Source organism: Mesoplodon bidens, assembly GCF_964165515.1.
Source record: "Mesoplodon bidens genome assembly, chromosome: 13".
NCBI lineage: Eukaryota > Metazoa > Chordata > Mammalia > Artiodactyla > Ziphiidae > Mesoplodon > Mesoplodon bidens.
Genome location: NC_138169.1, coordinates 42,718,156 through 42,730,241, shown reverse-complemented (window position 1 = coordinate 42,730,241; position 12,086 = coordinate 42,718,156). Strand labels below are relative to the sequence as shown.

General features: G+C 42.9%; 1 protein-coding gene across 3 annotated transcripts in view; it reads left to right on the top strand.

Moving 5' to 3' along the window:
- The first annotated feature begins 301 nt into the window (after positions 1 to 301).
- Positions 302 to 12,086, top strand: part of SS18 (SS18 subunit of BAF chromatin remodeling complex) — a 76,353-nt gene continuing 64,568 nt past the window's right edge. The window contains exons 1-2 of one of the 3 annotated variants that reach the window (XM_081252998.1): positions 302 to 633; positions 3,484 to 3,560. In XM_081252998.1, coding sequence (XP_081109124.1) covers positions 565 to 633; positions 3,484 to 3,560 — 146 coding nt within the window. In that variant the 5' untranslated portion in view covers positions 302 to 564. The remainder of the gene's footprint in view (positions 634 to 3,483; positions 3,561 to 12,086) is intronic. The other 2 variants (XM_081252999.1, XM_081252997.1) reach the window with 2 other exon arrangements.

Genomic DNA, 12,086 nt, shown 5'->3' with positions numbered 1-12,086 from the left:
GGACAGCTCGGGGAGGCCACTTCTTCCCCGGAGGGGGTAAAGATGAAGTTGGAAAAACTAAACGCGGTCTGGAGCAGAGCGCCGAAACGCAGCCGGAGGGACGCTCCAGTGCGCGGAGCGGGAGGAAAGCGGCCCCGCGCGTAAGGGGCGGGCCGGCTCGGGCGCTCGCATTTCCTGTGACAGGGGCTGCCCTAGCCGCTCCCTCTCCCGCGGCGGCGGGACCATTTCCTGAATCGCTGAAACGGAGGGAGGGCTGGGGCGCGGCCCTACCACAAGCGCAGAGGCCCGGGGGGTGGCGGGGAAGGAAAGGTGGAGGAACGAGTGGGCGATCAAGAGCACGGAAGTTCTACCGGGGCTGTGGTCCCAAAGTACCACGCAGAAACTGGACTAGTACGGGCCAGAGTTCCCCGTCCAGGCTGGGCCGGCCGGCTGCCCGTCGGGCGCTGGAGCATCCCCCCTCCCCGCGTTCTCGACGTGGTTCGGCCCGAGAGACCGGCGTCTTTCCCCCAGTTTGCCGTTCACCCGAAGCGCTTGGGACTTGCCGATAGTGGTGACGGCGGCAACATGTCCGTGGCGTTCGCGGCCCCAAGGCAGCGCGGCAAGGGGGAGATCACTCCCGCTGCGATTCAGAAGGTGAAACCGCGCGGGGTCGGAGATGCCAGGCCCGGCCCGCGTTTGGGAGGGACCCGGGGGCCGGGCCGGGAGTCGGCCGGGCTGGGGGCGGAGGCGGGCCTGCTGGGAGGCGGGTGGGTGTGGGAACCTGAGCCGCGGGCTGCGCCCGAGTGGGTGGCGGAAGGGGGCGAACCAGTTCTCTCGAGGAGTTCTGCGCGCGTTTGGGCTCCTTTCTACAGGCACAAAAGCCCGAGCAACTGGCGCCCGATTTCTCTAGGGATGGGGCGGCGTTCGCGCGGCGGGGCGCGTGCACCCGGCGGTGGCGGCCGCGCGGGGAAGGGCTGTTTTCCGCGGCCCGCGCCCCCCGCGGCCCCGCGCGTCGCTCCGGAGTTACTTTGGCGTCGCCCCGCCCCGCGCGCCGAGGCGGCTCAGTGCAGACCCCACCTAGGGTCGCCGGGGGGCCGAGGGGAAGCCGGAGCGTTGCTCTCTCCCCGCGCAGAGCTGCAAACTCCGGCCGAGTTGGGGAGCTGTCACCAGAACTTGGGGGACGCGGCAGGGAACCTTAGTCGAGGCTCAGGGGTGGGCGAGGGAGAACCCTCTGGATTTCGGGGTTCTCTCGGAGTCCCTCCTCCCTTCCGGATCCACCCCTTACCTCTTTACAGCTGCAGCGAATACTCATTGAGCGCCTACTGCAGGCGCCGAGGCTGCAGTGGTGAACATGGTCCTTGCCTTCACAGAGCTTACAGTCGAGTAGTGGAGACAGTCTGATTCTCGTGACCAATTGCAGAAGTAGTGATAAATACACAGGGAGCTGTGCTGTCGTTGCTGTTACTTGCCAGTTGGGGATACAAAGGTTCTTTATTCTCTACCCCTTGTTGCCTATGAGCAAGGCAGCGTTCTGAGTTCTGGTTAACCAGACTTTGAAAAGTTACTTGGAAAATTTTGCAGTTTACCTTAAATATTTCGGTTTTGTTTTATGCACCGGAACAAAGGTGAAAATTGAAGAGAAGTCATCTTCTAGTACCACTCAGGATACCATCGTACTCCCGGAGATTATGTTAATTGGCTTCTGTTGACTCTCAGGTTCTTTGTAGTGTGGCATTTGACATTTGCCCAACTGTTGCTTTATTTTTATGAACAAACCGGCTTGGCAGTGCCTGAAAATGCAGTGCTTTTCGTGTAGCGTACTGGGGTAAGTCTGCGGCCTGGCAAACAGCCCCAAGTACACATAGGCAAAACGTGTTTCTGGAAGGCTTCGCTTTTTATTTTTGGCCTGTAGAAAAGTTCTGAGTTTTTCTTTTCTGTAAAGAGTTTTTCTTACATACATCTAAAGATACTTATCATGGGTGATTAATTCAGGAGATGCTGATCAGTTAAAGTTTTCATCCTCAGCTGAGGAGAGAAAAAGGATTCCAAATTAAGTGCCTCATTCTATAGTGTGAGGGATTGATGTTAGGTATGAGACAAATGGTGAAGTTTATTAGGTTGAAGAATCCGAGAAGATAGGTTGTGAAATCGTTAGGTTGGAGATTGTATTAACACATTTTAAAGACAAATTTTTTGGCATCTGATGATTAAGAAGAAAACTACATTTTTTAGAAGGGCATGTTAATATTTTTTTCCAGCGATATGAATCATATGCACAGTATTTTTTTCTGCATATGAGTCATATGCAGAAAAGTCATACTCTTCAATGGGTTTTCGTGTTTAGTTAAAAGAATTACATTAACTAAATTAGTGGGAAAGTGGTTATGGTATTATACTTCATGCTTTCGTTGAATCCTGGAAGGGTGGCGCAGTTTTAGGAGGAACATCTACTCCTGTCACTTGATAAATCTGAGACCCTGAAATCTTAAGTGGTTTGCACAGGGTAGCAAAGCTGGCACTAAAACTAACTGGCCTTTTAATTGCTACATCAGTGCTTTTTCCTCAGTGCCACTTTGCTTAGATGAATTATTTAACCCTTAAAGCTAGTTTTGCTTTGAATTGTTACGAGAGGATGATAAATTGATATGCTTCTTATTTTAAACTTCTGGGACAATTAAATTATAAGGTAGGCTCATAGAGTGCGATAAATATTACAGTACTTACCTAGAAATTATTGTAATTGATTATTGCATATTTGGAGAATCACAAAACCATTGCTGTATAAAACTTGGAAACTAGACAGCTGTCTCCTTAAGCCTCCTGAGCTGAAGTTTTCATGAGCTTATTCTGGATAAAGACAGATTTTTTTTTTCACTAAGACAAAGCATTACAATGATGCAAAGCCAACTTGGACTCTTAACTTTTAGTCTTTTTTGTTTGTGTTTTGTGGCTGTACCCCGCGGCTTGGGGGCTCTTAGTTCCCCTGCCAGGGATTGAACCCGTGCTCTCTGCAGTGGAAGCTCAGGAGTCCTAACCACTGGACCATCAGGGAATTCCCTCTTAACTTTTAGTCTTAGTAGGCTAAAACTTCTGTTTCAGATAGTAGAGGTAATTAAATGTTTGAACAGAAAAGAAACTCCAAATTTTCTGTGCTGAGCTTCAGAGGGAGAATAAGTGAAATAGAAATATTAGGGAATTCCCTGGTGGTCCAATGGTTAAGAGTCCACGGTTCCACTGCGGGGGGCGCGGGTTCAATCCCTGGTCAGGGAATAAGATCATGCAAGCCAGGCGGCACTGCCAAAAAAAGAAAATTAAAAAATGTTGATTAAACGTGATAACATTCCAAAGGTATAAAATAAGATCTTTTGTGCTGAGCTATATAGTATGTATAAAAAAAGACCTGTGTGGATTCAGTTCCTGTAGAGATAAATGTTTCTAGAAATCTGAATTTTTTATTAATCGTTGCACTAGATTTACAGTAATCTTTTTCTCATTTCATTTCAGATGTTGGATGAAAATAACCATCTTATTCAGTGTATAATGGACTATCAGAATAAAGGAAAGACCTCAGAGTGTTCTCAGTAAGATTGATATGAATTTTTTTTGTATTTGTTTTTCTATGTTGGTTAATTTTTTACTTTTCTTTTTAAGAACAGCTTTATTGAGATATAATTCACATACCATATAATTCACCTATTTTAAAGTGTACAATTCAGTGGTTTTTAGTATATTCATAGAGTTGTACTGTTACTTTAATCAATTTTAGAACATTTTCATCATTCCCAAAGAAACCGTATCCCATTAGCAGTCACTCCCCGTTCTCACCTCCCAATCCCACATCCCCTGTTACCCACTAATTTGTTTTCTGTTTGTGTAGATTATTGTGGACGCTTCATATTAATGGATTCATTCAATACTTTTTTTTTTTTTTTTTTTTTTTTTTTTTTGCGGTATGTGGGCCTCTCACTGTTGTGGCCTTTCCCATTGCGGAGCACAGGCTCCGGACGCACAGGCTCAGCGGCCATGGCTCACGGGCCCAGCCGCTCTGCGGCATGTGGGATCTTCCCGGACCGGGGCACGAACCCGTGTCCCCTGCATCGGCAGGTGGACTCGCAACCACTGCGCCACCAGGGAAGCCCAATACGTGTTTTTTTTTGACTGACTTCTTTCCCTTAGCATAGTGTTTTCAAGATTCATCCATGTTGAAGCTTGTGTCAGTATTTCCTTCCTTTTTATTGCTGAATAATCTTCCATGGCTATACCACATTTTATTTATTCATCAGTGATGTTGTTTGGGTTGGTTCCAATTCTTGACTATGATGAATAATGCTGCTGCCAACATTCGTGTACAATTTTTTGTGCGACTTTTCTTGATTTTTTATAAAAAAATTTTGTTCTTTGGGATGGAGTGGATGTCATTGTTTTTCTAATACTTCTTATCCTGCATTATAAAATAATGACTTCAAATTTGCATAGTCTGATTTGTGGAAAAGTTAGATCTTCACATTTATAAGGTATTTAGTTACATCCATGTACAGTTGACTCTTGAACAACATGGGTTTAAACTACACAGGTGCACTTCCATGTGGATTTTTTTCAGTAAAGATGTACTGCAGTGCTACATGATCTGCGGTTGGTTGAATATGTGGATGTGGAACCATGGATACTGGGGGCAGACTGTAGAGTTATACTCAGATTTTCAACTGCGCCGGGCTCAGTCCCTCCTACCACTGTGTTCAAAGGTCAGCTGTACGTGGTTGAGAATGCAAAGTTTATGTCTAGTACAGAATTGATTACCACTCATAAGAACCAAACTTCTTACTTTGAAGTGATGATGTGTCTGAAGTAAGCGGTATCCCCTAATAGAATCTGGTATAGTGGAACAAATTGAATATTTTGTCAAAAGTCTCTAGAACAACACTGTCAGTAGGAATGTATTGGGAGCCACATAAGTAATTCTACATTTGCTAGTAGGCACATTAAACCAGTAAAAAGAAACATACGAAATTAATTTTTATAATATATTTTATTTAACTTACTATTTCTAAGATAATATCTCTTCAATATGTAATCAGTGTAAAAATACTAATGAGTTATTTTCGTTCTTTTGTTTCATAATAAGTCTTCGAAATCCATTGTGCATCTTACCCTGCTAACACGTCATTTTGTACTAGCCACAAGTTCAGTGTGTCTAGTGGCTACCGTATTGGAGAACTCAGCTCTGAATATTTTACTCTCACCATTGTTTTGGGACATATGTATCTTTCCTAGAGATCTCATTGGTCTGCTCTCAGGAAGATCTTTTCAGCAACCCTGGCTCTTTCTCTGCGTGGCTTTCATGCTGTGCTGGTCGCCTGCTATCATCCGATTAACTCTTCACCTAGTTTTGAGTCCCTCTCCATGACTTTGTCTCTTTCCCCTTTGTTTAAAATTGTTTTTGAATTAAGAAACTTATAAACCATAAACGTTTGTAGGGATAAAAGTCGCTTTTTTACTTCTCACTCATATATATATCTCTCTTCTCTCCACAGAGGTAATTACTTAAAACGGTTTAGTACCTATCTTTTAAAACATTTTTCTGTGCATTTACAAATATGTGCTCACATTTATATAAACACATTTAGACAGATATTTTAGTTTTCATAGATTAGGGTTTTCTAAATGGAATGGCTGGGTCAAAGACTGTTCTAAATCTCCAAATTACCCTGCAAAGAGATTGTATTGGTTTGCTTTACTCCCACTAGTTTTCAGAGTCCTGGTTTTCAACCATATCTTCCAGCAACGGATACTGGCCATCTTTTAAAAGTTTTTTACACATCTGGTTGGTGAAAAGTGGTATCTCTTTCTAAAACTTTATATTTTTAAATAATTTCACTCTTACAAAAAAGTTTCAAAGATAGTAGAAGAAATTGCTGTATGCCTTTCACTGAAATGCCTCAAATGTTAACATATTAGTCCTCCATGTCATTCACTTCTTCCCCATGTCGTTTTTCTGAAATATTTGAGAAAAAAGTTGCAGGTGGGGCTTCCCTGGTGGTTCAGTGGTTGAGAGTCTGCCTGCCGATGCAGGGGACGTGGGTTCGTGCCCCGGTCTGGGAGGATCCCACATGCCGCGGAGCGGCTGGGCCTCTGAGCCATGGCCGCTGAGCCTGTGTGTCCAGAGCCTGTGCTCCGCAACGGGAGAGGCCACAGCAGTGAGAGGCCCGCATACCGCAAAAAAAAAAAAAAATGTTGCAGGCATGATTCTCTCTTATCTTTATAACATCCATGTGTATTTCATAAAAACAAGCACAAATTCTTAGAGTCTAATTGTTAAAATCAAGAATACAGGGACTTCCCTGGTGCTCCAGTGATTAAATACTGTTATCAAATTTTCAGACCTTGCAAAAATTTTGCCAATTGTCCCGTTAGTGTATTTTTTCAGTTCCATGATCCAGTGCAGGATCCGATGTTATATTTAGGCGTGTGTCTAAAGAATACTTTAATCTGGAACTGTCCTTCAGTTTTTCTGTTATCTTTCATGATGTTGACATTGTTGAAGAGTACAGACCAGCTGTTGTGTTATATGTCCCTCATTTTGGGTTGACTGGTGTTTCTCCTTGATTAGACTCATGTTATACACTTTTGGCACGAGTACCACAGACATGATGTTGCGTCCTTCTCAGTGCATCCTCAGTAGCCGTGTGATAGCTGTTTGTCCCAATATTCATGATAACTTTGGCTACTTTGTTAAGGTGGTGCCTGCCAGGATCTCAGCTGTAAAGTTACTATTTCTTCCTTTGTTATTTCTGTGTATGTGTTGGGGAGATACCTTGAGACACACATAACCCTGTTTCATAGCCTATTTCCACACATTCGTTTTAACATCCACCAGTGATTCTTGACTAAAACAGTTATTACTGTGGCAGTTGCCAAAAGGTGACTGAACCCATCTTTCCTTCTACAGTTATTTGGAATCCTACTGTAAGGAACAAATTTCCCAGCCCCTGTCCCATTCATTCATTCATTGATTTATATCTGAATGAACTTATGGTTTCTTACTGTATTCTCTGGGTTTTAATTTGTTAGTCTATTATTTATTTATTTTATTTTTCAAGTTGTCCCAGATGTTGGCCACTGGGAGACTCTCATGCTGGCTTCTTGACTTGTCTCTATTATTTTTTGAGCATTTAAAAAATTTCTTGTATGACAGAATGTTCCAGGCTCCTCTTGTACTTTTTTCTGCCCCAGTCTAGAACCATTTCTCCAAGGCCTAGTTCTTTTTTTGGAGAATAATATTTAGAAATTAAGATCTGGATGCTAGGATATCTTAATTTCTAATCACTTGTGCATTTTGCATTTTATGTAACCATTGCCACTTCTTTTATGTATACTTTCTTTGATGAATCTTGTCTGTTTATATGTGAAAATTTCTTTTAAGAAATTACAACTGTGTGGGCTTCCCTGGTGGCGCAGTGGTTGAGAGTCCGCCTGCCGATGCAGGGGACACGGGTTCATGCCCCGGTCAAGGAAGATCCCACATGCCGCAGAGCGGCTGGGCCCGTGAGCCATGGCCGCTGAGCCTGCGCGTCCGGAGCCTGTGCTCCGTAACGGGAGAGGCCACAGCAGTGAGAGGCCCGCGTACTGCAAAAAAAAAAAAAAAAAAAAAAAGAAATTACAACTGTGGATAATCATCAGTGGTTAGGAGATCACTACCTCAAGTCAGCCATGGAATGATAACAACTGAGAGGCACTGATTAGAATAATTATTTTCACTTACGGCTTTTTTTTCTTCTTTTTACTACCTTTATCCAGCTCCTCCTCTTCCCCGCCCCCCCCACCGCTGGTAACCACAAATCTGATCGCTTTTTCTGTGAGTTTGTCTGTCTGTTTTTGTTATTCTGTTATTCTTTTGGGGGGGCTGCACTGTGTAGCATGTGGGATCTTAGTTTCCTGACCAGGGATCGAACCCACGCCCCTTGTGGTGGAAGCGCTGAGTCTTAACTGCAGGACGGCCAGGGAAGTCCCTGTCCATTTGTTTTTGAAGTATAACTGACCTACATCACTATGATAGTTGCTGGTGCACAACATAGTGATTTGACATTTCTATATGTTACAAAATGATCACCACACCTGTGGCGTTTTAAGATGCCAGGTAAAGCCACGGGCATAGGACTGGTTCAACTTCCTATAGGCCCTAGCAGTACGTGACAGGGATAAGACATGTTCAGATGTAGAACCCACTCTTCCAACTTGTCGGCAAAAGTTTATACTGTCTTATTCTTTACAGTCTTAGCTTTTTTGTGAATGTGATCATTTCCCCCTTCTCTGCCTATTGGCATAGACCTTATTTGCTCACATATATGTATAAATGGGGCTTAAATTGATTTAGGTAGAATCTTAAATTCTGCCCTTTCTGTTGTATTTAATTTCATTCTTAGAGTTCTTCATACACTCTTTCTTTCTCAAGTTGTCAGAATTGGTTTGTGAGTGAAGAAAAAAATTTCTCCTCTCAACATTAATAAATGTTCTTGTTTCTCATAGGAGAAGTGAAAGGAAAATAAAGAGAAACATCAATGATAGCCATCTGGGAATGATAGTTCAATTTTATTTATTTATTCTTTTGGCTTTGTTGGGTCTCTGTGCAAGGGCTTTCTCTAGTTGCGGTGAGCGGGGGCCACTCTTCATTGCGGTGTGCGGGCCTCTCATTGTCGTGGCCTCTTTTGTTGCGGCGCACAGGCTCCAGACACGCAGGCTCAGTAGTTGTGGCTCACGGGCCCAGTTGCTCTGTGGCATGTGGGATCTTCCCAGATCAGGGCTCGAACCCGTGTCCCCTGCATTGGCAGGCAGATTCTCAACCACTGCGCCACCAGGGAAGCCCAAGTTCAATTTTAATTAAACAGTTCCTTAAGATGTGATAACTGCCTGAAGCAGTGTTTTTTAAAATCGAAAGTAACTTTATTTTTATGAAAGCAGTATAGGCATTGTAGAAAATTAGAAAACACAGATATTTAAAATTTAGAGAACGAACACCATATTCTCACCACCCAAAGATTTTTCACTGGTAACATCTTTGGATATATTACTCTACCCTTATCTACACACACACACTCACATGCACACTCATATAAGTCAGTGAATCACTTTTAGAGCTCATATGCCCAGATCCTCTTCCCTTTAAATTCTGACAACTTATATGTAAGAATATATTATTGCTCTCTTGTGGTGTTTGGTTTGAGCATTTTCTAAATCATCCCATGTATTTGCTTAAATCAGCCCTTATTTTTTGTATTTCAGGGTGAGTGCACCTATTTCAGAGTGTGTTATAAACAGTTCTCAAGTGAAAAATTTTTGTTCATCATAGTGTAAATGAATTTAGTTTTAAATCTCTAGTTAGGAAGTTAACTTTTATTCTATAAATTGTATTTCTGTTGACCTAAAAATACACTGTTCATAGCTTCTAGGTAAAAGTTTCTTTTTCAAAATGAAATCTGACTTTTTTGGATTCATTGTGTAATTATATCAATAAATTTAATGGTGGTTATTTCACTTTATTCGAGGTAATTCATGTAGTGGCTCTTAGTGGAATCTTTGGGAAGTGAACTGCCTCTCATTTGATAGGTTAATAATTAAGGGTATCTGGAAGTATCTTCCAGTATTTATGGAGGAAGTTACCATCATGAAGTATAAAATGTTGAATATATTTTATATCTTCCCTTTGCTTACATACTCTGTTTTCTTTTTTTTTTTTGCGGTATGCGGGCCTCTCACTGTTGTGGCCTCTCCCGTTGCGGAGCACAGGCTCCGGATGCGCAGGCTCAGCGGCCATGGCTCACGGGCCCAGCCGCTCCGCGGCATATGGGATCCTCCCGGACCGGGGCACGAACCCGTATCCCCTGCATCGGCAGGCGGACTCTCAACCACTGCGCCACCAGGGAGGCCCTTCTGTTTTCTTTTATTAACGTATACTATTTTAGAAATAATAAGCATATAAAAACTGCTTCAGTGACAAATTAATAGTATTTATAGAATTTAAAAAAAGTTTCTCAGGAAAATGTTTCTTTAATATTTGTAGAATCTTACAATAAGCTTATTTGATGAGTGCTGTAAAAAGAATGCAGTTTTTACAAAAAGAAAACCTACTGAAGTTACGAAAGACCCATTAAAAATGATCATTTTTACTTACCCCCTTACATTAGGTAAAAAGATTTGGGGCTATTGGGACAATTGTAGAAATTTGACTGGTTTCTGTGGATTCGATGGTAATATTGTATCAGTATTCATTTCCTTGTTATGATGGTTGTATTGTAGTTATATAGGGAAATGTCCTTGTTTTTGGGAAATTGACACTGAAATGTTAGGAGTAATGGGGTATTATGCCAGTAACTGACTCTCCATGGTTTTGGAAAAAAGTGTGTCATTGCATGCACATGTATGTTGGTGTAGGTGTTTAGAGATAGTATAAGACAGATGTAAGATGCTGACAATTGGGGAGCGTGGGAGAAAAATATTTGGGAGTTCTTCATACTGTTCTTGAAACTGTAAGTTTGAGATTATCTCAAGATTAAAAATTAAGGTTTGATAGTTGGGAAAATGTCTTTAAAGTATTTCATAAAAGTTGCTGTATTTATAGATATTTAGAACCACAAGGACTTCAGAGATCTACCCTCACTGCCATTATTTTATTTTGTTATTATTTTTTTAAATAAATTTATTTATTTTTGTCTGCGTTGGGTCTTCATTGCTGTGCGTGGGCTTTCTCTAGTTGCGGCGAGCGAGGGCTACTCTTTGTTGCAGTGCACGTGCTTCTTATTGCAGTGGCTTCTCTTGTTGTGGAGCACGGGCTCTAGGCGTGCGGGCTTCAGTAGTTGTAGCACGCGGACTCAGTAATTATGGCTCGCGGGCTCTAGAGTGCAGCCTCAGTAGTTGTGGCGCAGGGGCTTAGTTGTTCCACGGCATGTGGGATCTTCCTGGACCAGGGCTCGAACCCATGTTCCCCGCATTGGCAGCGGATTTTTTTTTTTTTTTTTTTTTTTTTTTTTTTTTTTTGTGGTATGCGGGCCTCTCACTGCTGTGGCCTCTCCCGTTGCGGAGCACAGGCTCCGGACGCGCAGGCCCAGCGGCCATGGCTCACGGGCCCAGCCGCTCCGCGGCATATGGGATCCTCCCAGACCGGGGCACGAACCCGTATCCCCTGCATCGGCAGGCGGACTCTCAACCACTGCGCCACCAGGGAGGCCCTGGCAGCGGATTTTTAACCACTGTGCCACCAGGGAAGTCCCTGCCATTATTTTATAAATGAGGCCTGAAGTGTATGGCAGATTAAACAGTATTTTTTTTTTTTTTTTTTTTTTGCGGTACATGGGCCTCTCACTGTTGTGGCCTCTCCCGTTGCGGAGCACAGCCTCCAGACGCACAGGTTCAGCGGCCATGGCTCATGGGCCCAGCTGCTCCGCAGGGACCGGGGCACGAACCCGTGTCCCCTGCATTGGCAGGCGGACTCTCAACCACTGCGCCACCGGGGAAGCCCCTAAATAGTATTTTAACACTGGCTTACCGAGGACCAATAAGCATGACTAGAATTTTTCTTAAAGGGTCATGAGTAAGCCATAGTCTCTGAGTAAAGTTGGTGTTTTTATTTTTGATAGGACAGTCAGCAAATCTCATATCTGAGTACATGTGATAGAGCCATACTAATATTCAGAAGAAAAGAAAAACTTGAAAGAGCAGCCTTTGAAATGGGTTACATGTTCTAATTAAAAATGGCTGGTTGGTTTTTTAAAAATGGCAAGATTGTAGAATCCTGTATCTTAAATTCCATTCAAGACGTCTATGGAATAATGAAGTAGTTCCAGCTAGTGGTGCCTGTTAGTGCTGTTTGAAGAATTTCGATGACATAATTAACCATTATGAATAATTCAGTGCAAAATAATAATTCTTGGTCCTTGTTTGTTTAAGGATCCCTATAACAATATATCATGTCTGATTGAGCAACATAGTGTATATGTGAAGAGGAGCATTAAGAACTTGGACTTGTTTTTAAACAACAACAAAAAAACAAAAACAAGGAAACAAGGAAACCTTGGGAAGTGTTGGATATATCTGTTACCTCCATGGTGGTGATGTTT